General features: G+C 45.6%; 1 protein-coding gene and 1 long non-coding RNA gene across 3 annotated transcripts in view; one reads left to right on the forward strand and one right to left on the reverse strand.

The window, feature by feature from the left end:
* Positions 1 to 23,160, reverse strand: part of Map6 (microtubule associated protein 6) — a 73,364-nt gene that overhangs the window by 19,947 nt on the left and 30,257 nt on the right. For both annotated transcript variants that reach the window (XM_077796877.1, XM_077796876.1), the window contains one exon: positions 1,851 to 2,064. In XM_077796877.1, the coding sequence (XP_077653003.1) occupies positions 1,851 to 2,064 (214 nt within the window). The remainder of the gene's footprint in view (positions 1 to 1,850; positions 2,065 to 23,160) is intronic.
* On the forward strand, positions 20 to 10,514 carry LOC113181667 (uncharacterized). Its single transcript, XR_003300617.1, has 4 exons — positions 20 to 716; positions 3,376 to 3,443; positions 6,391 to 6,522; positions 10,435 to 10,514. It is a non-coding gene; the product is annotated as an uncharacterized LOC113181667 (long non-coding RNA).

Raw genomic sequence — 23,160 nt, forward strand, 5'->3', positions numbered from 1 at the left:
ATCACCTTGTTCAACTCAGGCACAGGCATATGATTTCCTGTAGTCCTTGAAATGTGAGAAGGGACGTGGGTCACCTCCAGGCCAGGACTTGAGAGTCAGCCTGTGCTTCCAATGCTCTCCGCGCCTCTGCTCAGAGCGGTGCGCTCCATCACCCCAAGCCTAGGCTGAAGAGGCATGAGGAGCAGAGCTTCAGCCCCCCCATGATGGACAGCTACTCGTGCAAGATGAACTTTGGCTGATGTCAGATGCTAGGAACCCAGTGGCTTATTGCTGCGAGTAGCTGGCCTTCCCCTGTTTCTGTCTCTGAGATGGGAATGCACATGGAGAAGTGTTCTTATTGAGATCCTTTGAGCTGGGATGTGTCCAGCCTCACCAGGCCATTGGGGCTGCACGGCCAGCAACATCTCTGACGGGCCACCTCGACAATTTCTCCCAGAGTAGCTGCTCCAAGCCCAATCCACTCTCCCTGGGATACCTCTTCTAACTTTTCCCCCTTGTTCTGAGGTCACAGCCTGCTCTTTCTCAGAGAACTCTGGAGCCACTGAGCATGATGGGTCGATATGCTACTCGGGCCCATTGATTTCTAGATTTAATTTCCCCTATCCTTCCTCCTTCCTCCACTGGAATCTTCTTTTGTTCAATGCCAACCCCATGTCTTGGGACATCGACTTGCTGAGTTCCTATGATTTTTCAGTCACCCTTGATCTGCAAAGAAGGTAAGCAGTCATCCTGGTTTGTCTGGAATGGAGAGGTTTCCTGAAATGTTTCAGGCAATGGGTAGTTCCTTTACTTATAAAATGGTCCTGGCCACTTAGGAAACTCCACCTGAGTACTAGACTTTAGGACAAAAGCAGAGAAAAGACGGTTTGGGTTCTAAAAGTATTTAGGTTGTCAGATGTTTTCTGCTGTCACATGCAGGAGAGATGATGTGTACCCAATTCCATATGGTCTGACATCACAGAAAAAGGCTGCTTGGCATGTGCAATTCTTACTTGGGAGCTCCATCTTCAACCTCCTTCCCCCAAGTATGAATTCACACTGAGACACAAATCAGGTAGGGTAGTATTGTAAGAAAACTCCCGAATACACTTTCACAAACTGTTTAGTGACTAATGACAGAGTGTATCTTGCAGCTGATGTGACAGGTGTGCTGAGACAGTGAACCCTGCTGGTGGATGGCGTGTTATCAAGGGAAGAATGAGAGGGTGGCTGTGTGCACACCTGGGAGGAAAAGAAGGGGCTGGAATGGAATGGGGTGGGGGGAAGGGCCCTACGGAGGCAGAAGCACAGCTATTTTAAGATGAAGGGATTTACAGCTCAGGTGAGATTTCCTGCTACTTCTTTTCTGAATCTCTCAAATGCAGAAGCTACTTCTCGGAATTCTGCCCACCTTTAAGGTGTTTTTTTTTTTTTTTTTTTTTTTTAAATCTCAGGTAATGGTTCTTTCTAACATCTCCTTATTTTATTTTATTTTTTGCGGTGCTGGGAATGCAATCCAAGGCCTCACACTTGCTAGGCAAGAGCTCTATCACTGAGCTACATCCCCAGCCCTTTTCATTTATTCTTAAGATTTTGAGACAGGATCTCACTAAGTTGCCCAATCAACCTTGAACTTATGACCCTCCCAGCCGCAGCCTCTCAGTAATAGCTGGGATCACAGGCCCCACAGCTAACATTTCCTTTGAATTTAACAAAGGTTCCTGTTGAAGATGTCCATGGGTCTCAGTGTGCTAAAAAGGAAAGGAGCCCTTGGGGCCAGCCAGTGTCTGTGGTGCCCACTCCCAAGCTCTGCTCGGTTCACCTTTCCAGTCCAGGCTGTGCTGAAGGGTTCCCCACAAGATCTGTCTCACCTTTGAGGGTTCCTTGAAAGGTTCGCTATAGAGGCTGCGTATTCTTCTGCGCTCCATGAGCTTATTGTCAGCTGCTGTTGGCTTATTGGCCTCCCCCTTGAACTGGGCGCTGTAGCTGGTCTCATGAGCCATTTTGTCATCTGGGGGCTTGTACTGAGGCTTGGCTTTTATTGGTTTCACAGGCTTGACGTCTGTCCATGCTCTGAATTCATTCCTGTTGGTCAAAGAAAACATAAGTGATAAAAAACATTGTATGCCTGGAAGCAGGGCTCCTGACTCGGGCTGCACACAGCAAGCTCTCAATTAGTGCTTGTGGCACTGAGCATGGCTGGAGAGTTAATGCTATTCTTTGATCATGGCAAGTGACAGTTGTCTTTCTTGCCAAGTGGACCCAGGTTGTAGCAATAGCAGTAGTGCTTTAGGGAAAGTGCTTGAGCTCCCTCCTAGTTCCACACTGCAGACAGGCAATTCAAATCTTCAGACCTCATTTCCCAGTCTCTGAAATGAGGCTGAAAACACCCAGCCCAGTCAGTCATTCAGTTCAACAGATATTGGATGCAGCTATGTGCAAATCTAGAGTTGTGAAATGAGACAATGTATTAGGCTTACTACCATCTCTAATGTAGCCTACCAATGAATGCCAAATTCCTGCCCCCTTTCTCACAATGAAGAACTTTTGTTCTATAGATTCCTTTTTAAATTTTTTCGTTTGGGGTGGTTTTTTGGTGCTAGAGATCGAACCCAGGCCCTTGTGCATGCAAGACAAGTACTTTACCAACTGAGCTACATTCCTAATCCCCCTTTTTAAATTTTTTTTAACAAAGGAGTGAACCCAGGGTCATTTAACCAACTGAACCACACCCCAGCCCTATTTATGTTTTATTTTGAGACAGTGTCTCACTGAGTTGCTGAAGGCCTTGCTAAGTTGCTGAAGCTGACTTTGAATTTGCAGTCCTCCTGCCTCAACCTCCCAAGCCACTGGGAAGACCTGAGCTTTGGTAGGTAACTATGGCCAGTGCTCGACATTCCTGGGGACCAGCCCCAGGCCTGTGTGAAGAGCCACCGGGTTCCTAAGTCTAATCATGACAGCCAACTGAACCTGAAGAAGGTGGAGAGAGAGGAGGAGAGGTGAGGAAAGGAGCAAAAGAAGCCCTGATGCCTGAGTAGCTGGGTGCTGTTGACAGAATCAGGAGGGTTTCAGTCCCCATCCCATGCTCCGCCCATGTGCACCACTGTGCCTGGCTGTTCTGTAGAATCTTAAGGGTCCTCCCTTTAAACCGCAGTGCCAGAACCGAAACAACCGAATCAACTTAGATGAAAATTTTGTGAAACGGCTCAGCGTTTATAAGTCTTAAAGAAGCCACATGCACTGAACATCATGGGGTATCACAGCTAAGACTTGTGTCTGGATGTGAATCTAGGAGAGACTCCGTGTGCTCTGGTGTGAACCGCTGCCAGTTGGTCTGTCGGCCTGTCAGCTTTCCTGTTTACAGCGATCCCTCTCTGCCTTTCTGATCTGTCCTAGGGCTGGAGAAGAGATGGCCAACAGTGTTGAAAACAGGGCTGCCCCTGACGGTGGACGAGGTCCTCCCTGTAAGTGTGTGCCATTTACTGCAAAGCTCTGGGCCCTGAGGCCTTGATGGGGTCTGCTTCCTTTGGGGGCCATGAATAAGGAGTAGTTAGTGTGAGAATCTGCAGAGTTGGGTTCTTCCAAGGGCCCCTTCACCCTCGCTGACTTCCTCCTCCAGGGCACAGAGAAAGGGGGCCACAGAAAGACTTTGGTCTGCAGGAGAGAACAGCCTCTCCAAGGCCTCTCCCACACTGAACATTGTTTTCTCATTTGTAAAATAAAAGAATTAGGCTAACCATGTCCCAGAATATCCTTCTAACTCTAATGCTCTCAGCTATTAAAACCAATTTGGCAACACTAAGCCTCTAGCTGGTGGTTTGACCTCCTGCTCTCTGGATATCTCTAGGACTGGCTCCTATGTGAAGAGAGGGGCCGCTACCTCTAAGTTTCCAGTGCAGCCTGGGCCACCACCTAGATGCCCAACCAACACCTCTGACTCAGTGTCCCTAAACCCCAACTGTCTGGTCTTCCTCACTGACTTGTCTTCTTTAGGGTTCCCTCACTGCTCATCTTCGCCCACTCATTCATAAAATATTTCCAGAGTGCTTGTGCTCTCCCTTTCTGGAGGTTGAGAGCTGTGGAGCCTAAACAGGCAAGAACAGTCCCTGGGCATCAGGTGTGGGAGGCAGAGGGACTTGAGGTTGCTCCAGGGAAAGACCCTGAAAGCAATGAAGGAGGAGGGAGTGAGGAGCATGGAGCTCCCACCCCAGCCTGGGAGTCAGGGGGAGCTGACTGGCAGGAGGTTGGCCAAAAGGTGGGTTCCAGACAGATCGAGCAGCATTTCCAGAGGCTCCTGAGTAGCACGGGAGCCTGTGGGCAGTGTGGGTGGCTGGGTTCCCATTTGGCGTGGAAGAGCAAGGAGCCTAGTCACCATGGAGGGCCTGCTGGCCATGCTAAGGGGAGGGTCTGCCTTGTAACATGAAGTTGCCAATGAGTCCCAGCCAAGGGTGAATATGGCCAGATCCATTTTTGGAAGAGCACTTTGACAGTGGTGTGCGTGGGGGACTGTGGGAGAGAGTAGAGGTAGGACCCAGCAGGGGACTGGTGGAAGTCAGGAGGGATGTGTGGGCCTGAACCAGGAAGGGGCAGAGGGGACCGAGGAAGGACACTGAGTTGAGAAGGCAACTGGGCATGAACCGTGGGAGGTGCGGGGCCTGGATGAATCTGGGGAGGTGCAAGGGCTTTGGCTTGGAGGTATGCCACTCACTGAGACAGGCAACTGGGAGGAGCATGGGATGGGGATTGAGACCTTCCTGATTCTGTCAACAGCACCCACCTACTCAGGCATCAGGGCTTCTTTTGGTCCTTTCCTCACCTCTCCTCCTCTCTCTCCACCTCTTCAGGTTCAGTTGGCTGTCATGATTAGACTTAGGAACCCGGTGGCTCTTCACACAGGCCTGGGACTGGCCCCCAGGAATGCCGAGCACCAGTCATAGTTACCTACCAAAGCTCAGGTCTTCCCACCCTTTAGAGCTGAAGCCCTTTCCATTAGACAAGCCCCTAAGAGTTGGCACTGCCTGTGCCAAACCAGTCCCAACCTATTCTCAGTAGATGATGGCAGAAATCCAGATTCTATGCTTCTACCCCTACCTGCTTCCAGAACCAGGACTAAGATACATATGCACTGTCCCTCAGCAGTTTTCTGGGTCATCTCCCACTGGCCGGCCTCTGCAGCTCCATGCATCTCTGCAGTGGGTGAGCTGGCAAGTGTCTCACTTGTGAACATCATCCATGGGATGTGGACCCCACCCATGGAGGGGGTGGGGGAGGGGAGTAGTGACCCTGATCTTGAACAAATTTGGTACATCAGATGAGACCTTGTTAATGCATCCCATCATAGGTCCACTGTAATTATGACAGACTGTTAGGTTTAAGCCCAAACTCCATTTCTTAGAACTTTCTTCAAATTCTCCTTAAAACCTCCTCCAGCCACATGCAACAACTAATCATATGTCATAAAAATAAAGTTAGGGGGCTGGGGCTGTAGCTCAGTGGTAAAGCACTTGCCTAGCACGTGTGAGGTACTAGGTTCGATCCTCAGCACCACATAAAAATAAATAAAGGCATTGTGTCCATATACAACTAAAAAATAAATTAAAAAATAAAATTAGGCTGGGGTGCAGTGGCACACACCTGTAATCCCAGAACTCAGGAGGCTGGGGCAGGAGGATGGCAAGTTCAAAGCCAGTATCAGCAAAAGTGAGGCACTAAGCAACTCAGTGAGACCCTGTCTCTAAATAAAATACAAAATAGGGCTAGGGATGTGGCTCAACTGTAGAATTCAATCCCTGGTATCTAAAGTAAACAACTAAATGAAGTTACAATTTCTTATTTCTTTTATAAGCTGAAGGGTTTTGGTTTTGGTTTGGATATTCTCTGTAATTCTTACAATTTTGAAGAGGAACTAGTCTTAAACCCCTTAATAAAAGAGATAAAACAAGTCTCAGAGAGGTTAAGTTGCTTGCATAAGGCCACACAGCTGGTAAATAGCAGAGCTGGATGTGAAGGCAGGTTAGTCAACTCTACAGCCCACACGCTCCCATTGCATGTTGGGAGTATGCTAGAACAACCGTGCTCACCTGTCTGCAGCAAAGGTGCTTGTTCAGTGCCTAGCCTGCTGTCCACATTGCTATGGAGGGTGGGATGACACAGGCTGGGCGAGGTGACTCCTGAGCTCCTCCAGCCCTGAGAGTCTTGACCAAGAACCATGTGGACCCCACTCACAGGTGAGTTGTGCCTAGTGCCTCTTGCCAAGAGTTCGTGGTCCCTTGCACCACAGCCCCCTTTGCCTATATAACCATCATTCATTTATTCATTCATCCATTCATTTGGCATTTGCCAAACACCAGTCATGGGCGTGGCACGTGTCCCGCAGGGATGAGTAAGCCGCGGTTGGTGTCTATCACTTAGTGAGTCAGGACCTGTCCATGTGTGATCCTAAAAAAGGCAGAAGGAAGCAAATGGAGCAGAGCTCAGAGGGAGAGAGGAAGAGGAATGCTTAATTCTGAAGGGCGACGAAGACCGGGGAGAAGAGCACTGAAGGTAAAGGTGAAGGAGTAGACGTGGGGGGTTCGCGCACCAGTCTGGGTCTGCATGGCAAGTTCAGAGAGCAAACAGATGGGGGGCTGCTCAGGATGTGGGGGTAGGGGTCTTCCTCAAGGTGACCAGGCGAGGGCCTGGAATGCCTTGTGTGGATGTAGGTGGAAGGCCCGGGGAGCCACTGAGGGTTTCTGGGCAAGGCAGCACTGCTTCTCTAGGGATGGCATCCTATTACCAGAAGCCCCAGTTGTAATGATTCTTTCAGGCCCAGCTCAGGGTTCTCCTCTTCCAGGAAGCCTTCCTGGGTTACTCAACACAAAGATTCCCACCCTCTTGGCTCCTGGTTCATTGACTCTACCGGCTAACTTTGTGGTTACTATGCAACTGCATGTCATTCTTTAATTCTTTCATGAGTTCATTTCATCTTTTTAAAGGATAAGATACTTAATAGAAAATCCAGAACAGAATCCTACTTTGGGGTCCAACCTCCCTTGCATGGCTATGAAGAGAGGTCCTTCTGAATCAGACTGCAGAGAGATAGAGCTGGGCTGGACTGGGCCCCCCTTCCTGCCTGTCCTGCCAGGCCTCTTCCCATGCCGCCAGCTGCCATGCAGGCTTTCTTACATGTTCAGAGGTTTGAAAGGCTTGGCATTCAGTGGGCAGTGAATGGAAGTAGCTATTGTCTTCTTTCCTCTCTGTTCAGCTAATGTCACCTCCTCCTGAGCTCTTTGTTCCCCACCCCAGATGGGGCAGACACTTGTTCTTTGGTGGCATACCAATGCCTCACTCTGAAACCTATGACCCTTCCACCATCCAACACCTGGAGGCAGACATCTAGCCCAGGTTTGTCTTAGGGTCCTTTAGACTCATGGCCACCTTAACTCTCGGCAACAGTCACAAGAAATAACTTCTCTTCAGCCAGTCTGGATGCACACTACAGGGGGGCTCTGGGCATATCAAGAGGGCCCCATATCTGCAGGCTGCTAATGCTGGCATCCTAGAGATGTTCCTCATGCCAAGCTTTCTTGTATCACGGTGTGTGAAGCCACTAGGACGTTTTGGTGTCTAACTGCATGACCAAAGGCCCACTGCCCCCTCCACAACAGATCCACGGCTGGATCCTGCTGTCTGTGGCTTGATGCTTGATTTATCTCCTACATGATCCCTGCAGGGACAGAGGAGGGTCCCCAGAGGATGAGCAAACTGCAGACTCCTCAATGGCTCATGTGTCCTGAGAAAATCTGTGGAGAATCGGTTGGGCCAACCCCCAAGCCTTACCAAGGAATGGCAGAGCCAGACCTGGCTTGAGCCATCTCCTAGAGACTTGGTGGTAAGTGTTTTTGGTTGCTCCCTTAGAAGATTTGGACAGCTGCTGGTCATATTCAGGGACTCTGGTGTCTTACTGCAGAGGCCATTTTGAAAAGTGTCTACAGATATCTACCTTCAACTTCTCCTGTCCAGCCCTCTGCCCCTGCCTCTCCTGGGCCTCAGAACCTCCTTTGCCTGGACATGGCATCAGGATCACAGCACCAGCACCCCTTAGTTCTGATTCACCTGGCACAGGCTTCAGGGTAAATCCCATGCCACTCCCACCCACAGACCTCCAGCATCTTCCAGTTCCTACAGTGTTGGGAGCTGCCCTGGATGCAGCCACCTTTAAGTCCTGATGCACCAGGTTCTGAACAATTACTGCCTTCAGTCTGGCACGGCAGTGCCAGGTCGCAGTAACTTAGGCGTTACCCCAGCTCGGATATCAAGGCATGGCTCCAGGAGTACCTGTTACCCCACTGAGGTTGAGTTACACTCACTTGTTCCTTTGTAATCCTACCCATTTGCCCTTTTGGGGATAAAATGTTCCATGAACCCTCCCCTTGTGTGTCCCCTATATAAGAATAAAGAATTCCAGCGGCTTTCTTTCCACGGACCCTTAAAGTAGGAGAGCCAGCATGGATTTTGAAAAGGCATTTCTGTGTGTTTGCCTGCTTTCCTTATCATTTTCTTAAGTTACTGAAATAGTCAGATTTTGTGAACCCAGCATTAGGTTGCCAGCTAGGAAAGGTGGTGATACTCCAGGATGAGGTGCAAGCTCTGGCTCCTTCTAGTTCCCCCATGCTGTGATTCCTCAGGATGGCAGGCAGAGCTTTGTGAGTTGACCCCACTTTACTCTTCCAGCCTTCTTTATCTCTGTCAGTCATTTAGTGAGTATTTTCTGTGTGCCAGGTGCTGGGCAGAGCTCTAGATGAATCATCTTAACTAATTCTCGCACCAGCACTTTGTGGTAGCTGCATGTCATCCATTTTGCTAGAAAGAACACTGCATGCTGCTGCCCTTCCCTACCACTGAGTGTCACTCATGCTGCTTCTAGACCTGCCATGCTCTCTTCTCCACACCTCCGACTACTGAACCACAATGCCACCTGCCTCCTGTGCTCTTCCCTCCAGGGGTCTCTCCCAACCCCCGGGGCTGAAATCAGACCCCCTGGCTGCATGAGGCATCCTTCTCTGGCCTGCTTCTATCTGTGGCACTTGCCATGTTCTAGCTCCCAGAAGGTCACCTGAGTCATCTTCTTTCCCTCCATTCCTTGCAGTTGCTGAGGGTAAGGCCTCCACTTGACTCACGGCACTAAAGCCTGCTCCTTGTGTAATTCTAATTCATTGTTTATTGTAAATGCCAGGGCCTTTCAAATTAGAAGTGAAAGATTGGCCTCCATTCTGTTCTTTCACAATTCTTTCTTTCCCAAATAATCCTCACATGCTAGGACAGGGATGCTGCTTCTGGACCTTCTGAATGCTGCTTCTCTCTCCTCTGAATGTCTGAACAGGAAGCCCCTGGGCCACCCCAGGGGGACAGTGGAAAATTGCTACACAAGCATATCATGGCATCACTTCCCACAGTATGTCCTGAGCTCTTTGGCACTCCTACCTTAGATCTTGATGTCCTCTCCTGGATGAGGTTAGAGTTGGTGACTCACTCTAACAAACAGAATATGGCAGAATTGGGGCACATAACTTCTAAGAGTGGGCCATTTAAGGCATTATAGGCTTCTCCTTGACTTCTTTCAGAGTAGCCCTGTGAGAGATCCACGTAGGGAGGGACTGAGGCCTCCTGCTAAAAGCCATGGGAGTGAGCAATCTTAGAAGTGGACTAGGCTCAGGCGAGCCTTCATGTGATCTCATGAGAGACCCTGAGCTCCACCTACCCTGACAAGCCATTCCTGATCTCTGACCTTCAGAAATTGTATGGGATAATAAACACTTATAGTAAGTTGCTAATTTTTGAAGCAATTTGTTATACAGCAATAGATTCAAATGCAAACCCCAATCCCAAATTTTTCTTCCCAAAAGGGGTTTAAAATCCTCTTGTTTTACCTCAGCAAGGCAGAAAGCAATGGTGTGAGCCCAGCACTGAAGTTCAAGCACCCAGGAGAGCTGTGGCATCAAGTTCATGGAGAGAGGTCATGCTCTGGTCCTAAGAAACCAAGGTGAACAGTCTGCAGCCTTCATTAGAAGGTAGCAAAGCCTCCTGGGCCGGAAAACCAAAGATGCACTGCCTTGGGCCCAGGGCGTGTGCAGAAACAGACACAGGCCTTAGGAGAACACGGTGTCTTGGAACATAGCATGTGCCAGGCTCAATGAGATGCAGGTAGACTAACAAGGTGAGGGGAGGCCCTGAGCCCGGGCCAGAGAAGAGATAAAAATGTGGCTCCTCAAAAGACACAAACGTGGCTCTAACCCAGCTCTAACTGCTGGGCCATTTGTGAAGGATTGACATGAGCCCTGTACAAGATCCATGTGGAGGTTAAGTGAGAAAGTATGTAAAAGAGTTCTTTAGTTGAAGAGGGGCTGGATATTCATACCAGAATTGCAAGTTTGGGGTGAATAACTGTTTAATAAATGCATTTGATTTTCATTACAGAGTTGTTTATTCAAGAAAAATTATTGCAGATCCTCTGTGTTCCAGGCATGGCTGCAGTCCTCTACCTTCACAAGCCTTGCTGACAGCTGGGGAAAGAAACATAGACAATTACATGATGGTTCAACTACCATGATATTTCTGACCACTTGCAGTCAGTATTCTAATGCCCAGAGTGGGCAAAATTGAGCTTCCAACACCAGGCTTACTACTGAGCGTATTTCCTGTTAGACTTGAACACAGCAGCATTCAACGAACGCCTGCTTCACTGAATCTTCAATACTGAGTATCCACTATAAACAGATGTTCACTTTTTAAAGACTTGTCCCACTTAAGCACATTTGCATGCAGCGACTCAAGGGGGAGAGAGTGAAAGAGCAATTATAGAGGGAGAGACCAAAGACAGCAGAGAGAGCCATCACAGAGGAAGCCAGGTCCCAGAGGAGGGAGGAAGGGAGGAAAGAAGGTTTGGTCTTGGACAGAAAGAGTTGTGAAAGAAGAGAATGGAGGCCATTCTTTCATTTCTAATGTGAAAAAGGTTGACATTTACAAGAAAAACGAAATAGAATTACACAAGGAACAAGTTCTACTGCTGTGAATAGCTGCATGTGTTAATTGGTACAAATCACTTCTTGACAAAAGTGGAGACTTAGAATAATGGATTACTGCCAACTAGGACCACATAAAAATTTCATTTCTCTTCCCCAAAGCCCCAGATTTATTTATTATGTATCTAAATCCTTGGGAAATCAAATTCTTTCCCTATCCTCTTCACAATAAAAATTTCAACATTTCTTAAGTGCTTTAAGAGGGAAGAAGGCAGAGCTTTAAAGCCTTAATGGCCTAAAATCTTCCTACAGATTTTCATGGGTAATTTATGTTGTCATGGAAACATATCAAGTCTCTGTTCAAAAATCTTGTCTACACTGGTTATATTAGAGTGAAAGAAAGCAGGCTCCATGCTGAACTCTGATACAGGCAGTCTGTGAACGCAGTCAGTTGCCAAGCTATAGTCAGGAGACGGTGGTTAAAGGAAGCAGGATCAGTAGATTAAAAGAAAAGACCATCCTTGAACCTAGAGGGTTGCCAAGTGGCTGAGAGAACATTTTCTCCCCATTTTGAAGGGTGTGGAAGATGCTTCCTCCTAGCCAGAAATGCCTGGGTTAAGAGAGGATCTCTGGGATCTACGCAGCACGTGTGGTTGCTTGCTTGTCTCTCAGTTGCCTTTGTGTGAATGGGAGAAAAGAGAAGCATCAAGAGAATGCCAGTATGCTAATCAGTAATGATCGCTCTTCTTATCCATTAATATCCAGTAAATACATGTATTTACTGGATGTAAATACATGTATTTACTGGATGTGATGGCACTCCAAAATGAGTAAAGCATATGTTGGACATATAAAAGGGCAGTATATAAAGTCTGAAGCTGATCTCACATGAGTAGAAGATAAGCAGAAAAAAATCTTTCTCTCCTTAGAAGGATCTGATGTGGCTAACAGTTACAATGGGAAGTGTCAGGGCTTGGGTCCCCTTATTAAGTAAATGGCTCCTTCTACATGCAGCTAATATCTACGTCAAGTCATAGGCTGCCTGCAGCTCCCAGGCCTCTGTGCACCTGGGAAAGTGTCTCACACAAAGAAAGCCCATGTGTGCAGTATGGATATTATTATGAAGATGGATAGTCAAAAATTAAAACTGCTCAAACTAGGAGTTAATTTGACTCATCAGGAATCTAAAAATAAGGTACTAGAACAATGAGTGAGTTTAGCAAGGCTTCTGGATACCAGATTGATACACAAAAATCAATTATATTTCTGTATAATATACTAGGAACAGACAATGAGAAAATAAAAATCTAAAAATCCATTCACAATATTATTAAGAAAAATAAAATACTTATGAGTAAATTTAATGAAAGAAGTGCAACACCTGTGCACTTCAAACTCCATGACATCCCTGAGAGAAACTGAAGAGGTAATTATAAATATATATGCCATACTCATCATAGCTTGGAAGATTCAATATTGTTAAGATGGCAATTATCTAGAAGTTGATAAAATCTATAAATGTAAAGCAATTCTATCAATTTCTCAGCAGGATTCTTTGAATAAAATGACAAGTTGATCTTAAAATGTCTATGGAAATGAAAAAGAAATTGCCAAAATAATATTGAGAAAGAGAAACAAAATCTGAAGATTTATACCACCTGATTTCAAAACTTATAAAAGCTATAGTAATCAATTATGTTACTGGCCTAAGCATCGACACACAGATATATGAACAGAAAACAGAGTTCAGAGATGGATCTTTGTATATAGTAGTGTGCTGAATCTGACTCCTACTGGTTTATAGAATTGATTATTAAATTCTCAGGAATTTAGTGAGTGGATTTTGAAACTAATAGTAGCTTTGAAAGATAGCATGCAAGAGTATCACATCAGGAAATTGGCCAACTGTACCCATAAAGTTCTTCTAGATAATAGCTGTTAAACACTTAAATCATACCACTGGCTTACATACATGACCAATTTACCTTTGACAAATGTGCTAAGATAATTCACTGGGGAAAAGAGTAAACTTTTCAACAAATAGTGCTGGGAAAACTAGATATCCATATGAAAAGAAAATGAATCTCTGCTTTACCTTGCCTCATACATAAAAAATAATTAAAAATGAACTATAGACTATAAAATTTCCATAAAACTTCCCAAAGAAAACAGGAAAAAAATAATTTTGGTTTTGGAATAGGCAAAGATTTCTTAGAATTTGAAACTCAAACAGGACAAAAGGAAAAAAAAAGATAAAGTTTATTAAAATGAAACTTTGACTTTTCAAAAGACATCATTAAGACAATAAAAAGATAAGCACCATAGTTTAAGACACACACCTCTTAGACATATTAGATATATATCTTAGACATACATAATATATGTCCTTTATTAAACATAAAGGACTTACGTCCAGAATACTTTTATAAAGATCTCTTAAAACTCAATAGTAAGACAAACAACCCAACTTGAAAACAGGAAAAATATCAATAGACAAATTCACCAAAGAAGATATACAAAAGCAAATAGCATATGAAAATATGCTCAACACTATTAATAATTAAGAAAATACAAATTAAAACCACAGTTAGATACCACTACACATCCACTAAAATGGCTATTATGAACACTGGCAATACCAAAAGTCACCAAGAATGTGGAACAACTGGGTCTCTCATATATTTCTGATGGGAATGGTCAATAGAATAGGACTTTGAAAAAATTATTTCTATGATAACCACACATTTACCATATGACCCATCAATTCTACTCTTAAGTATCAAGGAGAAATGAAAACTCACATCTGCTAACAACTTGTACATGGATTTTAACAGCAGCATTATTCATAGTCACCCAAAAGCTGAAACAACCCAAATGTTCAACTAATGCACAAATACACAAAATGGGTATATCCACACAATACAGTGCTACACAGCAATAAAAAGATGCAAATCAACAGAATTAACCCTAAATAATAACATGCTAAATGAAATAAGCCTGAGAGAAAATAATTGGTGTCATATAATTTCATTTATATGAAATTTCTAGAAAAGGCAAAATGTAGAAAGATCAGTAGCAGCCTGGGGCTGGGATTGAGAGAAGGCAACATAAACTGTCTTTTAAAGATAGCTACACCAGTGCAAAAACTTACTAAATCTCACTAAAATATACACTGACAAGGAAGGAGTTTTATGTTATGTAAATTATATCTGAATAAAACTGGTTTCAAATTCAGCTGGGATGTCTCCTTTCCTGACATTGCTCTCTCTCCTTCTAAGAAGATGATTCTTGCTTCCTTTGATGCCTGGGCCTTCTACCAGATTCTCTGCCTGACCTCCCATGCTGTGCTTTTAGGTATTTGTTCCCAAGCCCACTTGTGGGACCTGGGGGGCAGAGAAGGTGTCAGATCCACGTCCATGTCCCTGGTGCCTGGTTTGGAAGTTGGCACATTTCAGCATGCACCTGACCAGTGTTGCTGAACAAATGACTCAGCACCCTCTTTTTTACCTCTTCATTGTAAAAATAACATGTAGCAATTAGTTCATTGTTCACTTTTCTTTTCCTTATTTGTAAGAATTCTCTACTATAGATAAAAACAAAAGACAATAATTCTCTGTGACTATGTTTCCCAGTTTGTCTTTTGCCTCAAATCTCTATATAAACCTTAAATTTGGATGTGGTTTGCTCTTCTTCCTTTATCATGTCTACTCTTGAGGTTACACTTTAAAAGTCCTTTCCTACTCCAAAGTAGTATCAATATTTATTTAAGATTTCCCTTTCACATTTATGTATTTAATTTACAATTAAATCTTTAAACCATTGAGAATTACCACTACTTTCATGCAGACTGGCAAAGAAGAAGCATACGGGTACCCCCATTGGCAAACAGATGGGAAAGGTAGGCTGGTCCAACCCAGGGGCAGTCTGCAGCTCCAGGGTTCTGCACAGTGTCTGGTACATCCTAGGTACAGGATGTTTACTGAATGTGTGAATTAGCGAATGACACCTTTCACATCGATAACCTTTGATCTGGCAATTTCATTTCCAGAAATTTGTCACAAATTTGGACAAGACAGCATTTTTTAACATATTATAAATTCTTGGTTATCATTTTGTGTGACGGCCTCAAATCATACCTTTGTTTATAAATATGAATGAATTCTAAGCCTGATGGTCTGGGGCATGAATAGATATCAGAAATGATTAAATAATATTGAGTGTAAAAACATTAAATAGATGATCCCCACAATGCCATTTTCATTGCATTAAATATCACTTTTGGTTCTTGTTCCTAATGATTCACTGGAGCTTATCCCCATTAAATCCTGCCTCCAGCTGCTCCCCCTGCCCCTCAGCTCATCTGAAGTGAAGTCCCCCTGGGGTACATGGATTGTGGGGCAGGCAGTCTGGTGAGTGAATTATGGACTTCCCTTACCAGGCGCAACTAAATTTTCATAGCTCCTTATTTTTCTTTTTCTATTGCAACTTAACTCCCAGCAAGTTTCAGCACCCTGCTAGCTCTAGGAGAAGTAACAGACATGCTCAGAGGTGTCAGAGTCTGAGGAAATGTGAGACTGTTTTTTCAGGCCATGAAATCCAGAGAGGTTTACTTAAAAATGGGATGTAGAACCTCATCATAAGGCAGCGGGGTAAAGCTCATCACTTGCTGGGCTAACACCCAGAGAGACTGTGATGTGGTGTGGCTGACACCTTTAGAGGCCAACTGCCCAGGGGCAAGAGAAGGGCCCCAGACAAATGACTCCCTTACTCCCTGTCTACAAGAGGGGCAGGGGCAGACTCATGTACTTGCTCTTTCACCAGCTGGTAAGGCTGATGTCCCCCTGGGTCCCAGAGAAGTGCGAGATCTTCCTTGAGGTGTCTCAGCCATCAGGGTCAGAATGGAACCTAGGCCATCCAACTCCACATCCTAAGTGCCATAGGCTGCCCTCCCAAAGCCTGAAGCACTTTAATTGGTCTGTGTCTGTATGGCCTGTGCTTGCCTTGAATTTTTTTTCCTTCTCTTTTCTACTGGGGAAACTGACTTTCAGACACAACCCAAAAATAACAAAGGCAGCAACAAAAGAAAGAGGCTGAAGACACAAGCTGGCATAATATTGGGCCCATCAGGAGAAGGTCCATGTCCTGAGAAAGGCAATTTTCACCTTTATCACAGGTCCCTGCCTAAGTCCCCTGGCTCACCTCACTGGGCAGCCAGCATTTATGAACATTCACTTTACACATTGCAGGTACTCAGCTAACATTTTAAATCTTGTTTCATGTCTCTGAACCTCTGCTGGCTATTTGGTTCAACAGGCGTTGAGAAAGCATCCTGAGTAACAGGAAGACATGAACTGGCCTTCAAGAACTTCTGTTGAGTAGGGCAGTGACCCTCACCCAATACAGAAATGACAAGGTAGACAGCAGGGCCAAAGAAAGCAAGGGACCTGGAAGTCTAAGGAGCTTGCAGAGGAATCTTATTGGTATTTTAGAAGACCAGTAAGGGTTTTCAGGCAGAGAAAGGGAGGCACTGAAATTCTTGCAATCCTTCCCTCCTCCAAGCTTCCCATAGCTGTTCACAGGAAGACGATCATGTCCACACTCATTAACACAGCCTCAGTGCTTGGCATTGTCTTCAGTGACACCTCTCAAACAGCTGGAATGGCAGGTCAGAGTCTGTCACATCCTCCAGAGCCAGCACCAGGGTTCAGCTAGGCAAACAAAGCCTTCAGAATACCCAATCTTTGGGGGAAGCAATTAACATTTCAAAGGAAACCGTCACATCAGTGCCTACAACAATGCCTCAGCTTTCTTAACCTGTCAATTGTGCAGGTTACCAGACTCTGACCTGCCACAGAGTCAGGGAGAGAAGAGGAGGGGACATGGGGGTCTACAGTGTACCAGATGCTTTGCAAAAACACATCTGTCTTTAATCCCCATGACAAGGCCATAGGTGGGCACACAGCTAATAAACTGAAGGGCCAAAATCAAATTCAAGACTGAACAACTAATTACGGATCTGACATTTTCTCATTATGCTACATTAATCAGTTTCCGGTATAAAGAACAATAATAACACACAAAAAAAGAATCCCACAATCTCTCTTATTTGAATAGCAAGCTAAAAATGGGTGCCTAGTCACGTGAGAAAATTACACTACCAAAAGGGAGACACAATTATGGCCACAGTTGAACAGATACTTGGCCTGATTAAATGACCTCTGTGAATTCCACGTCTGGGGGATCAAGGCCAGGCTCCCCAGCTGGATGCAGATTCCAGTCTAGCACAGCCTACCTCAGAGGCTCTTTGCCTCTCTCTCTCATTCCCTAGCAGTTTTGCCAAACCGCTGCACACCTCTGTTCTTTAATGATAGTTTCCTCTTTCTAGAATGCTTTCCCAGGCCCCATGCTCTGTGCTTGACTCCACTCAGATGTCCTCTGTGAGCCATCACTAATCCCCAGACAGGTCAAGGACTCCTACCCCAGCTGTCACATACATTTCCTTCTGCTGAGGTGTCTCTGGACAGCCTACGTAGATGGGAGGCCTGTGAGAAGCTATTGAGCTATTGAGTGCCCAAGCCTAGCGGCTTGGTGCCCAGGGCCAGCATGGAGCAGGCTCTATGGAAAGGCTTGTTGGGTGAACCAGACTGCAGGGGAATCACAGAGCTGGCAGAGCTGGATGGCACCTGAAGAAGTTCACTTTCTTTTTTTGTGGGGGTACTGGGGATTGAACTCAGGGACATTCGGCCACTGAGCCACATCCCCAGGATCTTGCGATCCTCCTGCCACAGCCTCCCTAACCACTGGGATTATAGGCATGTGCCACCACACCCAGCGCTCACTTTCTTTTGTAGCTGGGAATTATAGGAAGGGCAGGAAAGACACATAAGATGGCATGGTGAGGTGCGGCCAAGCATTTGAGCTTGAATCTGATGCTGGAAATAGTAGGAGCCACTGGAGACCTCAGAGCAGAGAAACTGTTACTGGAGCACAGGCAAGAGGCTACTGGGATCCCAACTGGCTGGATTTGGTCACCTACCCACATCAGACATAAGATAGAATGATATAAAAAGGGGAAATAAGTCTAAGTGCAGTTTGGCCGACACTGGAAGGTAGTTTCCTTCTCCTATCCTACAGAAAAAGTCTAATTTTTTTTTTATTTGTTTTTCTTTTTGTACCAGGGATTGAATTCAGGGGCACTGAGCCACATCCACAGCCCTTTTTTTCTGTTTTATTTAGAGACAGGGTCTCACTGAGTTGCTTAGCTCCTTGCCTTTGTTGAGGCTGGCTTTGAACTCATGATCCTCCTGCCTCAGTCTCCTAAGCCACTGGGATTATAGGTGTGTGCCCCAGCGCCCCAGCAGAAACAGTATAATTTTTGGAAACAAAACAAAACAAAAAAACAGGAAATACACATATGGAGATTGGGCCAAATGGTGTGAGGCAGATATATGTTACAGTTAACGTGCTCTGACTTTCACTGGCCCTGGGCCAGGGCTGGGGGCAGTTTCAGCTTCTGTTCTCAGCATGAGATGACCACTTGCAGGAAGCTGAGATGGAGAAAACAGCTTAACTAACAGGAAATGGAAACAAAAAAATAATTTGGGCTTTTAATTTTAAATAGATCCCCTTACCGAATTTACTGACAAAGTGGCCTGGAAGATATCTCAGTTGCGTGACTCAGGCTACTTGGAGACAATGAGAGGCTCGGGAGAGACCACTTGGGGACAACAGGTGCTGTGGATTCATGTATGCTTTATTTAATGAGGAAACCCAGTGTCAACTCTGGTAACAAATTATTCATTTATGGAGCGCCTACAGCACTTATAAGATGGTCACCTTCACCGAGGGTTTACCAAGCAGCAGAGATTTTGCACTATTTAATTTAATCCTGAGAGCAACTCTCCACTTTATGGATGAGAAAACTAAGCTCAGAGAGGTACAGTGACTCATCCGAAGCCTCAGAGAGTGGCACCATGACCCAGGCCTGTATTAGCACTTGGGATAAGAGACAGAGAGCAAAGCCAAAAACCAAATGATTAGAGTCACATGGTATGGGAGCTGCTGTGGGAGACCAACCTTACACGTGACTGAGTCACACTCCCCGGCTGGGTGCTGAGGCACTCAGTCACAGAAATGTGGCAGAGCTTTCCCCACCCTTCCTGGGTTTGAGGGTCGGGGGTCTGTGCATGGGTGTGTCTTGCTACAGCCCCATGGGTGAAGCTACGCTCGCCTGTTCCTTTGTAATATAACCCCTTGCCCTGTTTAGGATAGGATCTTCCATGGAAGCGCCTTGTGTGTGTCCCCTTCTCTTACTGTGCCCTTGGGTGTGGCCTACCCAGGTGTCAGTCAACCTGCTGACAGTGGACATCATGAAGATAGACTCAGCCCCCTGAAACCTGACCCCTTGCCTCATTTGAATAGCTTCTCCTCAATAAAAGGGGTCAGCACGTGCTCTGGCTCTCTTCCTGCGGACCCTTAAGGTCAGAGGAGCTGTCACAGCGACCCCAAACAAAAAGGTATTTGTGTCTCTTGTGTGGTTATTTTGCACAGCCCAGTCAGCCCAGTTCAACTGGAGTGACCCTTGAGCCTTTCAGTCGCGAAAACAGAAACCGGCAAGCTGCCATAGCCCAGAGAGATGCAGGGAGACAAAAAAGCCCTGAGCAGAGTCTGTAACCAATGGTGTGGGGCCAAAGATCATTGTGACGGGTAACAGAAAAATGCATCACGAGTTTAAAACAAGCCTTCCAGCCTATTATTTTTTCTCATTTGGAGCAAAGCCAGACTGGGTTAAGCCTAAGAGGAAACAACTAAAAGCAGAGGGGCAAAATGCAGAGTATTAATGCTTGAGATTAAAAAATCAAATTCCTGCTTATAATCATTTAACACAGAGGCTCCCACCAGCAATTTTCCAACAATAGGTGGAAGCCATCTTTCTGCCTCAGGAAATTGTGTGCTATTAGGAGAACCCAGCAGCAGACCAGCAGCAGCTGGCCCACACAGACCCACCTCTCAATTAGGTAGTTGCAAGAGACAGTGGAAAGAGATAAACCTATCAGTGGTGGTAGAGGGGGACAGGGCAGCAGGGAGACTCCCCCAAACAGTCACTGTACATGCAGTCCTGCTTGAGCATCAGCTAGCGAGCGGGTATACGTGGGTGCACATGCGCTCTGCCAAGCAGTAAGGGAGGAAGGGTTGGTAACAAAAGGGTATGAGAGTAAGTGGCCTTCCCAGTTAGAGATTGATTGCTTTGAGATTAATTGTGATAATGGCCATGAGAGTGAAAGCAGCCTGCATACGAAGAGCCTCCTCAGCACCAGGAACTGGGTGCAGTATGCTTCCTGCTTCCTCTCATCTCCTGCTCACAGAGACCCTGTGAGGCAGCCACCGTTATCATCATTCCCATCTTCCAGAAGGAGACAGGCTGAGGGGTTAAGTGTCCTGACCTTGGACATCAAGAGATGCTGGGATTAAACAAGAATGGTACCATTAATAGCCATGTCCCAGGACAGAACTGGAAGTCTTGGATGGAGCACCAAGACATGGGGCTCCCAATGCAGATTTCCAAAGGAAAGGCTGAGAATGGTGAAGGGACATTAGCAAGAGTCTGGGATCTGTGTAGGGACTGTTCCCCTTTCAACTGACATCACAAGAAAGGCTCAGGGACACCTGAACCTTGGAGCTATGGTGGACCAAGAACTGACTCGTCTGTGAAACCCAAAGTCTCAGGAAATGGTTTGCTGGATGGTCCAGGTGCAGAGTGAAGGAGATACAGATGGCTGTGCTGTGGGGACTCCTACTCTGTGTTCGTCAGTACAAAGTGCACAGTGCTATTTCCCTGAACCAGAGGGGCTCGAGAGGGCTAACAAATCTCACAGATAGGAAGAAGGAGGATGCTCAGAGATGAGAAAGGAGTCCGATACCAGCCAGAGGGATCACATTTATCAAGGGGCCTGCAGGGCGAGGTCTGCGGCAATGGGTGGGGGTCTCCAAAGAGCCCAGCAAAGCACCCGCAAGAGACTGAGCACACCTAAACACCTGCTGGCCAGAGCACCCACCAGCAGAGGCCAGTCCAAGCAGGAACCTGCCTCTCTGGTTTGGCTGCCTGCCAGAAACCCTGGAAGGTTTCAAGGTGGGGCCAGGGAGGGACAGAGGGTCAAAGTGCCACTGTAGGCTCCTCCCCTGGAACAAGCCAGAGAGCCAGAGGGAGAAGAATACCAATTTTAAGTAGGCTACCCCTTTGCCTATTACATGGGGCCAGACATTTTAATGACTAGAGAACTTTTATTTACTGTTATTTGCCAAGTCATGAGACTTGCCCCAAATTTCATCCAAGGGAAAGGGAAGAACTTGCACCATAGAATAAATTTAAAGGCAGAGCCAGGCATGGTGGAGTCCGAGGCAGGAGGATTGCAAGTTTGAGGTCAGACTGGGCAACTTAGATCCAGTCTCAAAATAAAAAATAAAAAGGGCTGGAGATATAGTTCAGTGGTAAAGCACCCTGGGGCCAATCCTCAATATTGAAAAATAATACTAATAATTAATTTAAAGGGATAGTTAGAAGCAAAAATAAAGTCATCTTACAATGTCCTAAGTTGTCTCTGTTCAATGTAAAAGTTACATTTCCAAATAGTGACAACGTACAATGTGCCAGGAGACTTAAAATGGATTTACATATTTGATGTAATTTAATCTCAAACCAACCTTCAAGATAGAACTCATTTTTCCTATTTTACAGATTAGAACATGGATGCTCAGAGAGGTAAAGTCACAGAGCTGGTAAGTCTCTAGCAGTGCCAGGACTCAAACTCACAAGGACTCCAATGGGCCTATGTCTTACTATCATGTTTTTGCTTGGCACTCCAGCAGGTCAACTAATGAAAGTGGTCCCAACAGGATGGGAATTTTTTTGGCATCCCGGATTACAAGTACATTTATTTTGAACTAATTCTCTTTCATGCATTCAATAAAGATTTCACTACAAATGGTAAGAGGCTTTGCTCTAATACCAACACACAAAGTAGTCCTTTATTTTGAGACCAAAGGGATTGAAAAGAAAAGGTTGATTGCACAGCAGCCATCACTTGGTGGCTTGTCAAAGGATTAGTCTAAACTGCAATGGTCATAACCAAATAACCAGATCTGGAGCCGAATCCAAGTCTGTAAAATGAGGCTGTGGGCGTGCCGGCAGGGTGTTACTTGGAGGGAGCAGTTCTTAGATGACAGTGAGGGAACAACAGGGAAACAGCGTCACCTGAGGGAGAGGTTGGGGAGAAGAGAAAGAAGGCAGAAGAGCCAGTCTTGTTGACAAAGCGCAATCTCCATCTGCTCATGAGCTACATGCTTCCTACAATAGCTTCTTAATATCCATGGCCACGAGATACCCAGAGATTAAATTACAGCAAGAGGATGTGAACTCTATGTGCGTGGAGGTGTGTGCATGGGCTGCTGTCACCACTGTCCTTACCACCACTGTCCTCACCAAGGTCTTCTGACTTCCCTGTCTCCACCCTCCCTCTAAAAACTACCTGCTTGAGTCACAGAGCCAGCATGTGACTCCTGGGTTTTGTCGCCTCCCACCTCCACAGGTGACTACTGTCTTAGCCTGGTTTTGCTATCAGAATAATACTCACCTTATAAGATGAGCTTCACTCTTTTTTTAAAAATTATTTTTGGAAGTATTTGTGAAAAGTTAGTATTAATTCTTCTTTGTTTGTTGGCCTAAGCTCAATTCACAATACCTAATGAAACCAACCTAGGTGTCCTTCAATAGATGAATGGATAAGAAAATGTGGTACAGAAACACAATGGAATATTACTCAGCTATAAAGAAGAATGAAGTTATGGCATTTGCCAGTAAATGGATGGAACTGGAGGCTATCATGCTAGGTGAAATAAGCCAATCTCCAAAACCCAAAGGCCAAGTAGTTTTCTCTGATATGCAGATGCTGACTCACAATTATGAGGAGAGGGTGCAGAGGGAGAAGGGGAGATTTACCAGATTAGACAGGACAGAGTATGGAGAGGGAGGGGTGATGGGAATGAGAAAGATATAACTTTCATAACTTTGTATGAATACTCGACCAGTGTAACTCCATATCATGTACAACCAAAAGAATGGGAAGTTATACTCCATGTATATATGCTATGTCAAAATACATTCTACTGTCATGTTAACTAAAAA

The sequence above is a fragment of the Urocitellus parryii genome, chromosome 4 (assembly GCF_045843805.1).
Source record: "Urocitellus parryii isolate mUroPar1 chromosome 4, mUroPar1.hap1, whole genome shotgun sequence".
In the NCBI taxonomy this organism is placed as follows: domain Eukaryota; kingdom Metazoa; phylum Chordata; class Mammalia; order Rodentia; family Sciuridae; genus Urocitellus; species Urocitellus parryii.